Source organism: Eurypyga helias, unplaced genomic scaffold, assembly GCF_000690775.1.
Source record: "Eurypyga helias isolate BGI_N326 unplaced genomic scaffold, ASM69077v1 scaffold3113, whole genome shotgun sequence".
Classification (NCBI taxonomy): Eukaryota; Metazoa; Chordata; class Aves; order Eurypygiformes; family Eurypygidae; genus Eurypyga; species Eurypyga helias.
Genome location: NW_010243112.1, coordinates 95939 through 114667, shown reverse-complemented (window position 1 = coordinate 114667; position 18729 = coordinate 95939). Strand labels below are relative to the sequence as shown.

The following is an 18729-nucleotide window of genomic DNA, read 5'->3' as shown; positions in this document are numbered from 1 at the left end:
TTTGGGTTTGGATTTTCTTGATTCTTTCATGCAGTATGAAAGTTCACCTCGCATCTGAGGTTCAGCTTAAGGGCAGCTAATTAAAGCTAAGTCCAGGCCGTATGCATTTGAGATCAAATTTACAACATGCACACGGTATGTGGAAGTCTTGTTTTATTTCCTATCCAAAGATACACTTCAAAGACTAAGACTCCTTTCTAAAAGATTGTGTTCTAGCCCTTACCTACAGAATATTCTACAAAGTGTCCTGAGAGAGGTAAAACTTTTTTTTTATTGCAATTGTTCCAGTCTATCTGAAATAATTAGCTAGTCACTGATCCAGTGATACCAGCAGTAATAATTGAATTTCTGTCCCAAATTAGTATGCTACATGGCGGAGTCATTGGGACAGAGACTGTATGTAACCCAGGACCCACCTCCGCTCACCTCTGACCGCCCAGCTAGACAGTTATCCTCACCTGCAGCCCCTCTGTGTATACCCACTTCCTCATTGCATGAACAATCAAATACTGTGACAGCTGGGCAGTAAACATCCTTCCCCAGTGTCATCTACAGCCGAGTTGGGAGGCTGCTGCTGGGGAAAGGAAGGCAGTGATGCTCTACATTTGAATGCTTTCAGGAGCAACCACAGGGGAGGGTGGCAGTGGCACAACTTTGTCCCACAGCCTGTCAAAGAAAAAGAAGATGTAAGCACTGCTCAGCTTTTGGGAGCAACTTGCCCTGAGGGGGCACCTCAGGGATATGAATCCTAGGGAAGGAGGGACAGTCCTGTAGTGCAGAGTAAAGCAATCAGAGCTGTGAAGAGTAAGGTTTAAAGCCTAATTCACCTGTTAGCATAGTTAGACAATTCTTTCCTAAGCAATCTAGGCTGTGGTGACACCCTCTGTAAGACACATTATTTTCCCCTTTCACTATTTAGGGAACTTAGCAAAAGCATTGTTCCAAACTTGGGATTCAGATGTCTCAATGTTAAGGATTGCAATCCATTTTGAAATTATCTGTCAGTCCACCTCTTAGAAGCATTTTATTTATGCCTCTGGGCATCTTTTGGGGTTTTTTCTATATTATGTTAAGTGGGGGTTAGGACAATTTGTTTGGCACTGTCTATAGTTTTTGTACCTACACTTATTTCCTGGCATTTTTAATTACTCCACTAAAAATCTTTACTGTAGAATATGCATGCTTTTACTTTTCCAAAATACAAACCCTGCAGTTTTGCACTGAGATTAATCATACAGGCACATTAGAGACACACTGAAGAATTATACACACACAAAAATAAAAGCCCAAATGAATGGGTTTTGCAAGCATATGTAAACTCTAGTGTCTGCTATTTAAATTTGCCTCAGACATTGAAAGTTGGCAGGGGAAGGGTCATTTTCCTGAAATATACAAATAAAAGGAAAGTAAAAGGTGATCAGTGTAAAAATTTATGTTGGAGGAAAGCAGGTGTGCTTTAAGAGTGATGTCTTTGTTCTTGTATAACTCCTCAACCTCAACTAAGAGTCACAAACAGCTTTATGACTTCAGAACCTGGAAAGAAAAAGCCATTAAAAATCCTGTTAAGCTTAATAAAAAAGGCACAGTGCTCATTGCCAGCTCCAGCGTTTTGTCTCCACATCTTCATTCACTAATAAAAATTGGTTATTTGTTTTGTCAGAAATAGCTTTAGAAATTCAATATAGCAAACAGCCGTTTGACATAAGCCTTTCTCCTTGGCCTGCTGACTTGTGTGTCTGCTCTTTATGTGCAGCCTATTAATCACATAAGATTCCAGAAGCTATACCGGTACAATAAAAGAAACACTACCAATAAAAATACCATAAATATTTTGCTTAATTTATATTCTTGACTCTCCACTCTGAAAAGTTGCAGATATGTTACCTGAGCTTTTTGGTTTTGCTTTCTTTTATTTTGGCTTGTATTGGATTTTATCCTGAGTAGACTGTGCACAAAACTGTTGCCTTTATAGTAGTTGTGACTAATCTCTCTTACTGTTTCGTATTATCACGAGTTAAAATAATGTCAGAGCAGTTTCTATCTAAAATGTAATACTGCAGTAGGAATATTTGATTTGTACACCGTGGGTTTGCATTCAGAGACTACAATGATTTAAAACAACAAAGAGTGCAACTTTTACTTATAGCTACACAATTCTGCTTTAGGAAATAAACACAATGCTGTACTCTATCAATACTAGAGTAATGATAAACGCCTGGAGAGTTGTAGATTTGTTTGAGCTCTTTTAGGTGTCTCACATAAAAATATTACCTTTACGCAGGCTCAGCAGTGGTAAAGTGTATTGACCAAGGAATTCATTTGCAACCAGTGATATCTCATCCTCCACACAGAAGCGTATCAATGCCAGTTCTGGAACTTGGACAGTAAAAGAAAATGTTTCGTCCCATCTAGGGCTCAAAGCTAATAAAAAGAGAAAATACACAGTATCAAAATACTGTTTCATTTATTCTACTTAATATCAGAATTATTCTATGTGCTATTATTAGTCTGAACAGGTAAAGATTCATACTTTCTCCCCAGATTTCTGTGCCCATTTATTATAGAATCAGAGAATGGTTTGGGTTGGAAGGGACCTTAGAAGATCATCTAGTTCCAATCCCCCTGCCATGGGCAGGGGCTCATCATTTAAATAAATGGTGAGTCTCCCACTGACTGCAGTGATACAGAGGTCACATCTTTTATATAGATTAAGTCAAGGGGAAACTCTGAGAATGAAGCAGAGAGAGTTTGAGACTTTGCCTACAGTATGCAGGCAGGCCCCTTCTAGGGATCTGTCATGTATTAGCCATATCATAATACTGCAAATCAAAAGTCTAAGAAAGTTGGTGGTGTCTGTTAGAAGAGAGCAAAATGGGACAGAGATAGCCAAGTTAAGAACCTCTGCTCTGAATTTTCCTATAGCCATACCAGTTGCATGTTTTTGCTAAAGTTTCTCCTTTTACAGTGTCGGAAATGAGGCAAGATATAAATAAATTACAGTAGTAAAGCAATCACTTGACTAAAACTCCAAAGAGAGGATGTGGAACAGGAAGATAGTGCTTTGTCTGAGCAATGTTCAGAGAGAGAGAGAAAATGAATTCAGGGGTCGATTTAAAACATCAGCCATTTACCAAAATGAAAAAGGAAAAATAGAAGGCGGAGGCACAGAAGGGAGATCAGAGGGAAACTTTTGTCTGAGACATCAAGATCTATATGACAAATGTAAGGGGGTGCTGGGAGAAAATGACAGATACTTCACCTGTCAAGCAATTAAGGGACTAGTCCTACTAGAAACTTCCTGTGAGCTAAGTGATGAAGTCACAGAAATTTCTTCAGAAACAATGCCTTTAAATTTACCAATTAGTGTGCTTGTTTTGGCTGGGATAGGGTTCATGTTCTTCGTATGGACCCGTATGGTGCTGTGTTGGATTTGTGACTAAAAGAGCGTTGATAGCACACCAATGTTGTAGCTATTGCTGAGCAGTTCTTACAAAGTGTCAAGGAATTCTTTCTTATGCTGCACCCCACTCCACCAACCCAGCGAGGAGGCTGGGGGTGCAGGAAAAGCTGGGAGGGGACACAGCTGGTACAGCTGGCACCAGCTGACCGAAGGGGTACCCCAAGCTGTATAACATCTTGCACAGCATAAAAAAAAAAGGTGAGGGAAAGAAGGGGGAAGGGAAGACATTCAAAGTTACAGCGTCTGTCTTCCCAGGTAACCGTTACGCGATGGAGCCCTGCCACCCTGGAGACGGCTGAACACCTGCCTTCCGATGGGAAGGGGTGAACGAATGCCGCCTTTTACTCTGCTTGCGCACTCGGCTTTTGCATTCCCTCAGGAGAGTAAGACTTATGCTCACCGTTGCTTTTTACAACGCTGGATTTCTTTTTCACTTGATCTTCTGGCACACCAAAAATTTCTATCTGCACTAAAGGGTCAGCTTTGTTAGTCTTCGACAGGTTACTGGGTGGTAACTGATGACCACTGATGAGCTGGAAAATTAAAGTTACAGTGTATTGAAATAGCTGTAAGAATGAACTTTACGTAGTAACTGTAGAGTAGCAAAAACTGTTCCATATAAACTGCTATGAAAAGTATGTTCCAGCCATAAACTGTTATGAAAATACATATTAAAGGCAATTAAATTAAGAATAAGATGCTTCCCATTTAATTTAATTCTTGGCTAATTTCGTAGAGTCACAGAACGGTTTGGGTCAGAACGGACCATTAAAGGTCATCTAGCCCACCCCGCACCTGCAGTGAGCAGGGACATCTTCAGCTGGACTAGGTTGCTCAGAGCCCCGTCCAATCTGACCTTAAATGTTCCCAGGGATGGGGCATCCCCCACCTCTCTGGGCACCCTGTGCCAGTGTTTCACCACCCTCATTATAAAAAACGTCTGATATCATACTGTAAATAATAGTTTTCAGATTTAAGTTTTTACTCAGTAACACCATAAAAGTTATATTTGGTTACCATGCAAAATAATAGTTTTGGAGGAATTGGTCTCATGGTTTGTGCATTTTCTGGGATCAAGCTCATGAATTCCTATTAAAGCTGTGTCTAGTAGACCAGCGATAACACCCACCATGACATCTGCATTGTGTTACGGGGTCTGTAGCAGACTGTCTCACCTGTGTTCCTTTTCTTTCACAGGAACACATTAAAACTCTGCGTTTGGTAGGTTCCCTGATGTTTCTCTCCCTAATTTAGTTAGCTACCTGGAAATTTTGCCTTAGATTGCCCTGTAATCTGGCACCCAGCCTAAGAAAGGATGTATGAAAGTCACAACTTTGTCTGCTTCCTATCTATATTTCAGGACACCTAGGAGAGAATAACCATCTGTACAGTAATCTGCTTTTGGAAATCAGTGTGTGGAATATATCAAGAGCGGTAGATAAGCCTGCATGCCTAGGTGAAATAAATTACTCTTATGGTCCAGATCTCAGGACTGAGCATCAAATCTCATGATACAGATTTTTATTTTGTCAACCACCCAAAAAATCAAACCCCACAAATTCCACCTCATGCTTAGGTATTTTCCATAACACCTTGCTCCAAAAAAAGTTCCAGCTTGAACCACTGAAGAGCAGTGGCTTAGCAAATCCTGATGCTATCCTCTTTCATCTTAGAAAGTTCTTCTACTTTTGCTAGAAAGCTTTGCTAGATGCGAGCACTGATGGACTGCCGTCATAGAAGTGGGGGAGGTTCTTCGATATGTCCTGAATGTCGTGACTAAAATTCAGTCACACTGGCCAAGTCCTGCTTCCCACTCTAGACCCAGTCTGTATCTCCCACAGGGTGCAAAAAGAGCAAGCTGTTTAAAGCACACTATGACCCAAATCCATAAATCCAATCAATCTTTGAGACCCAAGGTGAAGCAGACATACGGAGAGCATAGTAAATAGCATGGTAGGCTCAGACGCTTCCATATGAAATTGTTTGAATATTTGTTTTTTTCTTCAAAACTATATTCTTGTTGACAGGAATTGTGGCATGTCATATTGAGAAGGGTATTAAATTCAGTAAAATTAGGACCTGTGTGGTATTTGTGTTCACTTATGTTCTTCTCTTCACTCACTCATTCAGCATCAGTCTGAGAGGTTTAACCCCTAGATGTTTATATATCTTTGTCCAGTAATTTCTCCATTCACCAAGTTAGTAACTCTTCCTTAGCAGAAACTGGTTTTCTTTTGACTCCTGCTCCTGACTCTTTTTGTCTTCAACCACCATAATCTGTTTTTTTTACTGCTGACTCCATGAATGGGGCTCTCTGCACCCTTCAGTCCCTCAGCGGGTGGGATGCCATTGCTTCTATATATCCTGCATTACCCAGCCTGTCGTCTCACTCTGCGTCCTTAGTCTAAAAAGCTGCATTTCTCCTGTCCAACTTCTTCCAAACTCAGACATTTCCTTCCATTGTCAATGATTTTTGTCTATCCCCTGAGTTACAACTGGGGATTCTTTTCCTCATTTTAATTAACTCCAGCTTGATACAAATAAGGGCTAAAATAACTAATGTGTATGCACGGGTGCTTGAAATCACCCAGTAGTGTCTATTCATAATTGGTATGCTCACTGTTAGGACACTAAAATGTTCTTGATTAGGTGCATGCATTATGCAAGTATTTTATAATTGTTATTAGCTAATGTTTTATCTCCACTATTTATTTCTCTGAAAGAAACAAAATAGCAATTATACACTAATTTTATGCTAATTAAATAGCATTTATTCAAGTAGTGTACTGTGTAATCAGAAATAGCATTTTTCATTGGGAAAAGGTAGTTTTATAACTAGCAAACAATTATGCAACATCTAATTGACCTCCAAAGAAGGATTTTTCTAACCCATTAGTTTTAAATGACATGTATTTCTAATATTTTTAAGAAGTAAATCAGATTTGAATCTGGGAGAAGTAGACATAATTCAAAAGCTTATTGATTCATACCCCTTTTTACACTTATTTACATCATTTTAGGATGATAAACAGTTTTCTATGTATGCACAGGAAGATAATGAAACCTAAAAGTAGCATAAAGCTTCCTCTCATATCTTTAAACATTTCCATTTATCATTTGGCATTATAGTAGTACGTGTGATATTACTAATACTAATAAAAGATAACACCAAATTCACACTTGATTTTTGAGTTTTCACGGTTCAGTCCCCACGACTATAACTGACAAGTCCCTCTGTCAGCTGCTATTGTGACACAATGCAAGGTATGTTTATATTTCTGTACACAGCACTGTGAAAAATCATGTATTTTTTACAAACATAACTTCTGAACACCTACATATTTTTAGCAAGCACAAGTGAACTACATATGGGAGACCCTACAAGCAGCAGTAGATACTCTATGAGAGTTTAATGTCTTATTAAAAATCAATATTAAACTTCCCAGCAACTAGGAATGGGGATAAAATGAGAAACCAGTAATAGAAAACAGATAGGTCTGAACTACATAGCATTTGTTTTCACATATTAGGAACAAAACCACGGTTTACCAAACTTACTCTTATTGACAGAGACATTGGTTTACTGTATCTTCCCACGTTGTTTGGGGTAAATGTGGAATTGTGATTTCTCAAGAATTCTGGTTTCAGAATATAGCCACAGCCTCCATTGTCTAAGAATTTTCCATCTTGCACTTCCATTGGTACTCCTGGAGTCTGGAAGTTTAAGGCCACTATAAAAAGAAATCAATATTGATTTTTAGTCAATTAGAGCTGATACCATTTTATAAAACAACTCTCTGACAATAATAGTAAAAACAAAAGCAAAAGAGATTTTTCAACTCGTACGTAAGATACTGTTATTTCTCTTAAATTCAGCAATGAATGATTCACACACAAGTGAAGTGCATTATTTAGAACTGCACCGCTTTTTAAGCATTACACTATAAGTCTTTTTTACACTACTTTGTTGTGCATTTTCACTTTTCTTTCTAGATTGAGAATATGGAGAATCTTGGAGAATATGAAATAAGAGATCTTTTTTCTCCATAAATTCACATACCAGTTTCTCTACAGTGGCAAGACCCTGAACCTGCTTATAAAATAAAGTTATTTACATTGTAAATAATCTTAGTTATGGAGCAGAATTCATCACAAAAGCATGTCACCCAGAAGATCGAGAAGCTTTAGAGTTAGAATATGCAGTGCAAATACATATAAGGACATAGAAGTGAAAACAACTTTAAAAGAGTTCTTAAATTTATGTGAGCAAACTCTCTTCGAGCTTAATCCTCCAGTGCTGGTGTTTACTGTTAGTACACCTGACAGATTTCCCTTTCCTTGGGAGCTCAAAATATTTTTGGTGTGCTGCAGCAGCAATAATAAAATAAGACACTTCTCATCAACAGGATATTGTAATTCATGAGATAAAGCCAACATTGAAATAGACCTGTTTAATGAAATTTTGCCCTATTCCGGTACATTGGAGCTTCCTGTCACATAAAAATAGAAAATGCACAAGTCAAATCACTGAAGTGATAACATGACATGTGTTAAATAGAATATGATAAAAAGTCATTTACTTGATGGTTTGGCAGGAAAAAAAATGAAGACTTTAAGCCGTACAAGTGACTCATAATAATTCAGGAAGAGGACCTTATTACATCTTCCTATGAGATAATATAAATGGATTGAATGAACATTTGGCAGAATTCAGAAATCCTTCTCTCATGTGGAAAATGCAAGAAATTTGGATCTGTTTCACTGCAGAAATTATTTGTTCCTTCACTATTTTGATGACCCTTTTAAAAAATTCTGTAGTAAATGGCACAAATAGGAACAGGTCTGTAGAGTGGAGCAGCTGGTACTACAGCCCTACTGTTTGCACCACACATGGTTTTGGTGGGGTTCCTTCCGAAGAGCTATAGCCTGCTCCTCAATGACCTCAATACCGATTAATGGCTGGAATACATCAAGTGGTCCCAGAGCGCATCCTCTATTTCATCTGAAAGGAATCCCATCTGTGCTAGCTGAGATTGCTCTGTGGCACGAACCAACATGCAGTAAGTAGGAACAATTGGGAACCTTGCCTGAAAAAACTCCAAACGAAACCCAAAACTACCACCGACAAAACACAACATGCACTCCTGCTTCGAACTAAATGCTAATGTCGACGCAGGCATACGTTCTGTGTCAATGTGCAAAGGAACTTTACGCTCATTTTACCACTGACAACAGAAGGTAATAAACTTCAAAATGTTCATATTGCCCTTTGCACACTCTGTTTTCAGGAGGGAAAGTATTCTCTTGGCAGTGGTTTTGGCAGTGGTTCACGATTTGTTTTTTATAACTCAACATATCATCAGAAACAGACCCAAACGTGGTGCTATATGACCCCTGTTTTATCTTACTACATTGACTCCAGCGGTGCAATGAATGCTGCAGAGCTGCAACCCTGAGGCCCCTTCAAGCCTAGGTCCTGGCATGATCTGCAGATAACCCCAAATCTCTCAGTACGTGGGTAATTCCTAGGCCATGGTTTCAGAATAAGTGGTTTAAAAAGTGTAACTGAAATTAGGCAAATCGAACAGTCATAGCTTCAAATAGCAGCTTCCACATGATGAAACAAATTACATGATTGAACATAATGAGACTGTTGCTGAAATTGCCAAGCTTCATAGGCTACTAAGCAGGAAAATCTGATTTAACAACAGAAACAAGCAAAGTAGAATACATTTTACCATATTAGGAGAATTACTTTTGCAACACAAGTGAAAGGCAATGTTATTATGGGTTGATATCTTCAAACATCAACACTACATTTTTACTTAATTTAATTTTACCTTAGAATAAGTTAAAAACACACTGAACGGTGGTTTTAATTTACCTACTGATTTCCCGGTATTGCAAATTCTAACCCGATTAAGGTAAGCGAATGTGAAATTTTGTAATGTATTCTCTGAGATACAGCTGTTTGCTGTATCTCTACTACAGCTGTTTGCAAGGTTTGTAGCTGCTTGAGGCCCCACAGGACAATGTTTTGTGGTGTACTATTGATGCACAGTTTTTCTTTTTAATCAGATGCAGTTACAAGCCTTTTACACTTCTTGAGCAATGGATAAGTTCACAAACTAAAACCTATGTTTTCCATTGTCTAGCTCTGCAGCCTTAGCAACATCTTTCTGCAAGGAACACTATTTCTACCCAACGTTTCATCTTAGTTTTGCTGAATTCAAGAACAGAACTGTCAATAACATGGTTTGTACTGTTGTTTTATGAAAGAGTAGAAATATAATGCATGTATGAAGAGAACTTCAAACTGCTGGCTTCTTTTGGAAAGAAGCCCAAATATGCTTACTATGAAACCATCTGAACGGTACATAAACGTAACGTATGGTTTTCGTGGGAAACTACAGGCATCTGAAGTTTAGCGCTGTCTCAGTTAACCTTTCTCCTCAGTCCTTCCATTAAGCACCAAAAGTTTTTGTATATTGGTATCAAAATCAAAACTGAAGAGCAAAACATGGGCCTGGAGCACAATCTGAGCAAAAGAATTCCTCAGTGTGATTCCTGCATCTGAAAAGGAACTAAGTCTTCCTGGGACCATGAGGCCAAATTTCTTTCAGATCAGAGTATTTAATACTCACGTCTTCTTGCAAAGTACCAAAGCTGCCATGGCTGGCCCTATTGGCCCCAAGTGTGAACAACTTCATATAGCAAATGCAAGGTAGGAAATAGCCTATCTCCAAAAAGATGAAACAATCCATAATGCACAGAATACAAAGGGTATGTTTCACCCCAAACCTCTGTATCACAAGCAGTTAAGTGAAGTCAGTCCCACAACTGATCACAGAACTAACCCCAGTCTAAGTATTGAAATACAGCATCTTCTATAAGCAGTACGATTCAAGACATAATTGATGTTTAGACTGAAAGCAAAAGCTTTTTGCCATCCTCTCAGATCTTTCCAGTTGTCTCTGTTCTTAAATTGGGCAAGTCACAATGAATGTAATGTATCTTCTGGGCCTTAGATATCCAAATTTTGAACTGAATTCCACGCAGACTAGGAAACACTACGAAAAGAGGACCATATCCTAATGATCTGGCATATTTTGTCATTGGTTATGAGATGGTCTATGTGATTGGATTTAAAGGCTCCACATTCATTCCATGTGAGCACTCCCAGCTGGGCCTTGGCTACCTGGCCTTTCTTCTCCCATGCAGGTCTCAGCTGCGCCCAATCCATCACTGCTCAAATTTGCAGAAGTATTTTCAGAAGTCCTTGCATGACTGGGAAGTCCACATTACTTTTTTCGAAGAGATGCAGGTGGCTTTAAAAAAAAAAAAATCTATCCGCAGCCTGCTAACTGAGTATGAGCTGACTCCAAATGTGGATGAAAAGGGTAATTATTCAGTCATCAGATTACACTGAAACCAACTGGAGACATCTGAAGGAACAATAAGCTGTAACACGATAACAAATTGTCACCAGTTACGCGTACCAGGAAGCAAGCATTCTTTTAATAAAAGTAGCATACACAGCAGGAGGATCTCTTACCAGGAGTAAACAAATTCTATCAAACTAAAATACAATAATACCTTTATCATCTGAATGAGAAATAGAACACTAATTTCTAAGCCTAGTGCTATCGCCATCACAGCATCCTAAAGTACAAGTAGTATTTCTCTAGTATACTGAAAATATTATTCAATCTAATATGCAGGCTGATGGAGTTTGTATAAGAGAAAGCCAGTGCATACTACAGTACCCTGTAAGCCCTTCTCACTAACAGCAGGTGTAAGGAGGATAATATGCTCTAGCACCAAGAGGTCAGAACACGTCACCTGGGAAAATGGTGAAATATGGTGCTTTTTTAAACACCGTTTTCATCCGGGTCTGTCTAAGGAAGTAAAAAGACTTCCAGCGTAATTAAGACTCTGCCAAATTACAGCAGCCTCCTCAGGCTGCTCTGAGCCTGAGCATTACTTGCTATTCTGGTCCTGTCTTGACATGTCTCTCTCATGCCCACTGCCACCTCTGGCTGCCTGTAAATTCAGGCTTGTGGACAGTGTCCAAAGTCAGTCTTTTATGTGTCCTCAGCATCCCCTCTGCCTTGGGCTTTGTGAGTTTTGTAAATCTTCATGCAGCCCTCTTGCCAAACCAGTGAATAGGTGGGATCCCACTCAAACTTTGTGAACTAGGACTTGCTGTCTACTGTGGAGGGGAACTGTAGATGGGCTCCTTCACAGTACACAGCAGACAACTGGTTAGTATAAACTTTGGCATCCAAACTGTGTCTTATCTCCTTTTTTAACCAAAAAAAATGTTCAAAGTGTATATATTCTTCTCCTTAGAGAATAAAGTAGGGCTTTAGCTATTCAGACTCCAAATTTTATTAAGCCTAATTATAATTTCTGGCTTTGCTTATCACTGACACATTTTGAAACAGAGATTCTCACTCTACAGAGACTTAATTATGAATGACTTACAACATGTGGTATTCTGCTGTAGTAAGAGGGACTGCTCTTCTGAGAGCTGAGTAACATACTGTCTGACACTTCATGCTCAGAGTGTACAGTCAGTCTGTCCTTAGTATCTTTGGGCCAATTCAATACCGTAATACATTGTAATTAGAAGTGTTAAGAATTCAATCATTCTAATGTTCATAATTGCTGACATTGTTTCTAGTTAATCAAGAACAGCTCTACTGGAAAGGAGATGTCAAGTGATTAAAAATCATCCATGGTACAAGTATATTTGCAACTGGTTGCAACTGGGGATCCTCTCTTGTGTGGTTCTCATGGGAAAAGTACCAAAAGCATTTCTGATAAACTGTCAAATCTAAAATCGAAATTGATCTTTGCTATTTAATCATTGTGTCGATCTGAAAGTTACACGTCAGTGTAACTAAGGGTCTTTTGGTTGTCATTTCACTTAGTTCACACCTGAAACAGATACTTTTCCAAAGTAATGTTTGAGATTTGTTTGCCTTGTGCTGCTTGGCAGAACGGTGTATATTACCAGCTTCCCTTCCCTGTTTTAGTCTGGGTGTCTAACATAGGGTTTAGAAGAAGGTCAGCAAGGGGTTGAGAGAAAACTGTCCCCCTGCAATTTTTTCTGTCATTCTTGTAAATTAACTAGATATCAGAGAAATTATTTAATATTATATTAGTTTCTTGCAGTTGTGGATTTAGTGAAGAGAGGTGGGAAAATTGTTTTCCTTACTGTCAACAAAATGCTGACAAAATGAAATTTCTGGTTCTTTGCCTTTAAGTGAAGTTCCAGTGTCTATTATGCACAGACACACATAAAATACTTAAAGAGAAGCAGACTCCAAAGTAATCCAAGAACTTTTTCATAAACCTGGCAGAGACCTTCCTGCAAGAGCAACATGAAACCTTTATTCGAAAGACCTCCCAGCCCCTGGAGCCATTCCAAAAGAAAGGTGAGTGTATTTAGGTAGCTTTATACGTAAGGTTGAGATTGTCCCACCTAACTCGTAGGAGACTACACACGAGTTAGCTGCCGCACTACGCCTAGTGAGGATCCAGTCAATGAAGTGGATCGATAATTTATGTATGAGATTAATCATATCCCTGGAGTCTGCAATTCTAATAGCCATCCCATTGGGCTGGGGACTTCTGGGAGCAAACAGTAGGAGGTATATCAACACTTTTTTTGGGGTTCCATAAATCATGATGGCCATGCGGCCTATTACAGCTGTGGATTTTTTACCAATTACATGACTTTGTTAATAATATCTGTTTGACATCTTGTATTACCTTTCCACAACACAATATTCAACAGTATTTAGTAAGGTTTATGTCAGTTGTGCAAGATCTAGCTTTCACTTCCTGAAGATGAATTTTTGGACTGTTAAAGCCATATTAGGAAGAAAGTAATAATATAGGTATTGGCACCTGCTCCCCAACCCCCTCTTCCCCCTCTTTCTGCAAGCCAGCAGCTGATCTAGGATGTCTCGTCCTGTCCTTGAAACCTCAGTTGACAGGGAGTGGGAAACCAAGCAATGAATTTCTATGCTTTCTCATTTCATTCCTCCAGGGCATTGCCTGGCTTAGGAGTTAACAGGAAATCTTTCCTGTCTTTTTTATAGCACATTCCCCATGAGTCAGTTGTGGGATAAGGCCACAGCAAGCTCAAACAAAGAATGAGCTCCCGACTGGAAGGAGAACTGTACAGAACAGCCTGGGTGTGTTCCTGCCATGAGGTGTATGACGTGTCAGACTGATCCCCTGCCTTTGAGCAGAAGAGGTGTTTTAATCTAGGACAAAATCTGCAGCCCATTTTGGAAAGGTAGCTGAAACTCTGTTTAATAGCTGGAGACTAACTACTGGGCTATTAGATGCAGAATGAACAAAGATGAAATGCTATGATGTAGTTTTCTATTCCATGTCATTGGCAATGTTTAGAATTAAGTCATCTGCAAGGTTTTAAGGATAACAATGTTAGACTGCAAAGAGCTTTGATCTGTTCTAATAACCTAACCAGACATAAAAATAAAAACATTAAAGCATGTCACTTCACAAATTTCACTAGAAATTCAAGCAACAACAATTCAAAGCTATACTGTAATGAGTATTGTTTGTTTCATGTGTCACATTAGCTGTTGAAAAAAGCCATGTTATAGAAAATGCTTGCTTTACACTTTTGCTGTTATAAAATATTCTCAGTAAAAATAAGAGTATAAAATTATCATACCGTAAAACTATTTAAATCTATAAGAAAAAGTAGTATTCCATCTTTTAATAGAAGAGGCTCTAATTTTCCTTAAATTTGATTTGACTATTTCATAATTTCATTTATTAAATTTCACACTCCATCACATATTCTAAAATGTATAGTCTTCAGTAAGATTGCAAGAATATCTAAATTTCCTATGATCAAAGATAATCTGCTTATTTAGGGAGAGAAAAAAAATCATTCCTATTGTCTCTCATTTTGCCATTTGTCCAGTTGGAAAGAAAAATACAGTTTCACATAAAACATAAAACAACTGAAAATTGCAAAATATACCAGTGATCCTGTGCCCTCTGTTTTCTTTATGAGGCTTTCCTAAGTCTGCATCTCCTTTAAGTTTTCACTCACTCAGAACCCAAGAAAGGTCAGATTGACAGTTATTTTAACTTGTACAGGTGAGGCATAACGAGATCTAAATAAGGGGGTTTCTTTTCCCCTAGGTAGTCTCAGAGGTTAAAAGCAGAACTAGTTATAGAACTTTTTATCACTCATTTTTTAATGCAGTATTTTTTGTTGTATTATTGCACACAAGATTTAGCCACAAAACAGGTGTGACAAAATTGCCAAGCTGCATTTCAATTTCACAGGCCAAAACAAAAACTTCAATAAGAAAAATATCCATCATAGGAGTAGTGGAACCTTCACAGTAGCATATAAATTTTTATGAGTGCTCCAGAAAACATATGCTCCATATAGCCTCTTCTATAACAAAATTCTGTACCTGCCATACCAGGGATTTCTCATATAACTTATGCTTTGGTCATTCCTGTAGATTGTTTTGATACATTCACAGTGTTTACTATTGCATGCAAAGGACACATTCAAAAGGATATTTAAGTCCTTCTATGTTTATTTTCACTGATGTTTTCTTTTGGATTTGTTTCTTCAGTTTTTCTCAGCCAATATAATACAACTGATATCTGTTTATTTAAATAACTGTCCTGAATTTTTTTTTCTCTGCATAAATTTTTACTTTCCATTTTATTTACTAAATAAAGAGGAGGTATGGATATGCCAAACCAGTTCTTTCCAATGCTACACTGCAGTTGTATGCAGGAGGCATACTAATTTCCCCAGACTATAAAAAGTTATTGTGGATATTTTTCTCCATAAGATCTCTTTGTTCACCAAACCCATCCTGTTCTTGTGAGTCTCAATTTTCAGAGAATGGACACTGAGTGCACAGTGATACCCAAAAGCGATTTTGTGGAAACTCTGTACTTTTTACTGTGGTTTTTAACTTGCCTTCCTCTGGAAATTAGGTTTACACAATTACATAATTCTCATCCTCTGCCCCAACAAATCTTGAGGCTGTTGGACCATTTCATCCTGCTTTAGCCAAGTGCCAGGCTGCTCTGAGTTAATATGCTCCAACCAATTTAGAGAAAATTGCTGGCAAGGTACAGAAGAGAGCACTGTTTTGGGCCTATCGCTAAGGAAAGTGAAGGAATAATTCAACTCTCATCACTCACATGATGCAAAGGCCTGGCAGGCAATACTATATGTAGTTTTCAACAAAACCTAATATATTCTCTTTGTCCAGTCAGAACAGTTATGGATGTTAGAGGAACTTAAAGGTAAGTGAGAAGGGTAACTAGCGAGTGTGGGGAGGGTTAGAGGAGCTGAGGAAGGGGAATAGGCAGCATAGGAGAAATCCAAGAGTCCCATGAACAGTATTAGGCAGCAGAGGCAATCTGGAGAAATTACTTCTGTGCATGGGATGCACAGTGCAATGGTAGGGAGACAGGGAAGGTATGTGGTCTATATGGACACAGGACAGACAAAAATTAAAAAAATCTATGTTAAATCAGTGGAAGGACATCAGCAGAAGATTCACTGAGTGGAGCTTTGGGAGTTGCATTCTGAAGTGCAGTCATATTTCTGCCAAACTCTTATCTAAAACAGATTAGGGAATCAAGAATAGATCTGACATGGCTCAGAAATAATATATGTGGAGAATTGCTCATAATCAGCCTATTCCCATGAGAAAAATGTTTCTTTAAATGAAGATGCAAATGATGTGACCAAGAGGGCAGATCTAACCACTTCCTGCATATTTTTAATTCTTCCAGGAAGGAGCCCAAAGCCCATATACAGCAAAAAATCATGTTTTGTATACTAATATTTAGAATGGCTTTTCAGTAAAGTATACTCTGAGCCAACAGGCAGTGTAGTCATTTTGAAAGATTTCAGTCCTGTTTGAAATCTAACAAATGTATATTCTTTGCAAAGATCTGTGTGGAGATTTACAGGCTAGAAAGAAAACTAGTAAACTGCAATATGATAAGCCTGAGAGATGAATTCAATTTTAAATTAAGGACCTCTCGCCAGCACTTCCTCTAAGGATGAAGCAAACTTACTAGTTTTTAATAGCGATGTAGATAGTATACTGAGAGTTCAGCACCCCAGGTAAATAATCCAGCAACAACATAGCATCAAGCTAAGAGAGGATCAGCCACAAGGACAGAACATAATCAAACCAGTTGCAAATGGTATGGTAATGGTGTGATACTTCCAGCAACAGCCTAGCCCAAATGCAAATCTGAACTATAAATAAATATTTATAATGACATAGACACAAAATTCATACTTAACCAGTCATTTTTTTACTCCTACTGTAGTTGTAAAACTACACCTCAACACAAGACTTTGGATAAGAAGTAGAATTTGTAACAGTGAAAGAATTATGGGAGATCTGAGTACATCTGAGCTCTGCGCTGAACAGCCAGCACTGAGTGGCCAAACTCATGCCGTGTCCCTAGCCATTGTTGCCCACATCACGGCGCAGCTCATGGTGGGGACAGCAAATGGTAAGAAATTTATGTTTGGGGGTGTTCTCCACTGCTTGTCACCAAGCCCACAGACAGGGCAGGGGAGCAGTCTCAGTGAAAGCTGCAGCACAATGCTCCTTTGTAATGGTAAGAGGATAGCTGGGGATACACTGGGGGGTTAAACAATAAATGATATTCATGTGCATGATTGATTGGAAATAACACACTGTTAAAAACAGTTCTGAGGAGGTAACTTGAAACAAAAGATATTTTGGGAGCTGAGAAAGGAAACAAGTGAAAAGGAAGCCTGGAGCAAGGATGCACACAAGCTCCAGGGCCCTAGAGGCAAAGTGAAATCTGTGCCCATCTCTGTGCGAGTGTGTATTGCAATATAACAAAGGAAGACCATACCTTTCACCTCTCAAATCCAGAGGCCTACGGCAAACTGCCCAGCTCACCCCACAGTCTCCCTAAGGTGGCCTTGGTACAGAATCACAGTAAGAGACAGAATATATATGTGAAAGCAAAAATATTTTACCTAAGGCTGAAAAATTTGTAGCAGTCTAATGTAGAAAAATATCCTGTGACTGAAAATCTTTTAAACTGGAGTTTGTGTGGCGGAGTTTTATTAGCAAGGGAGGGGCTACAGGAGTGGTTTCTGTGAGAAGCTGCTAGAAGATTCCCCGGCTCCAAACCTGGACCCACTTCTGATCACAGCTGAGTCAATTAGCACTTCTGTGATTAACATATTTAACAAAATCTTCAGTAGAGAGAGGGCTGGGGTGTGAGAGGTCAGTGAAGAAAAGTAGGGAGGAGGTGAGCAGGGCAGAGGTTTCCCTGCAGCTCATGATGAGAGGGCAGGCTGTTTCCCTGTAGCCAAGGAAGGTCCTGAGGGAGCAGAGCCCAGGGAGGACCCCAAGTCCAAGCAGGTGGCTCTGCTTGAGGAGCTTGTGACCCTGTGAGAAGCCTAATGCTGGAGCAGGCTGCTCCTGAAGGACTGAACCCCATGGGAGGGACCCATACTGGAGCAGTTAGTGAAGAACTGCAGCCTGTGGGAAGGACTCATATTGGAGAAGTTGGTGGAGCACTGTCTCCTGTGGGAAGGACCCCATGCTGGAGCAGAGGCAGAGTGTGAGGAGTCCTTCCATGCCTTGAGGAAGAAGGAGTGGCAGAGACAATGTGTGATGGACCAACCGCAACCCCCATTCCCCTGTGTTGCTGGTGGGGAAGGAGGGAGAGAAATGGGTAGCAAGGCTGAGCCTGGGAAGAAGGGATGGGTGGGGGGAAGGTGCTTTTAAGATTTGGTTTTATCTCTTGTTACCCTACTCTGATTTGAATGGTAAAAAAAAAAAAAAAATATTTTTCTTCCCCAGGTTGAGTCTGTTCTGCCCTGGACCATAATTGGTGAGTGATCCTTCCCTGTCCTTGTCTTGACACAAGCTTTTTCTGATATTTTCTCCTCCCCATCCCACAAGGGGAGGAATTAGCAAGTGGTCGTGTGGTGCTGAGTTGCCAGCTGGGCCTAAACCACAACAAAACTGCAGAAGAAAAGGATGAAGGCAAGATTGCCTCTAAAGCCATTAAAAAGGAGAAAGTGTTTGCAGGTGAGTGGTTTTTCAGAGCTTGTGGAGTACAGCTGTCATCCTTATTTTAAACAATTTCAGATTAAAAACTAACTTGATATGAAGGGGAACACAAGTTATTATTTTGTTGCTCAGTGAACTAATATGCTCTGTAGGGAA

General features: G+C 39.3%; 1 protein-coding gene across 1 annotated transcript in view; it reads right to left on the bottom strand.

Moving 5' to 3' along the window:
• Nucleotides 1-18729, bottom strand: part of PLCZ1 (phospholipase C, zeta 1) — a 53340-nt gene that overhangs the window by 724 nt on the left and 33887 nt on the right. Inside the window, exons 10-12 of the mRNA XM_010149294.1 lie at nucleotides 7019-7191; nucleotides 3861-3993; nucleotides 2272-2421 (exon numbers count right to left, since the gene is read on the bottom strand). Coding sequence (XP_010147596.1) covers nucleotides 2272-2421; nucleotides 3861-3993; nucleotides 7019-7191 — 456 coding nt within the window. The remainder of the gene's footprint in view (nucleotides 1-2271; nucleotides 2422-3860; nucleotides 3994-7018; nucleotides 7192-18729) is intronic.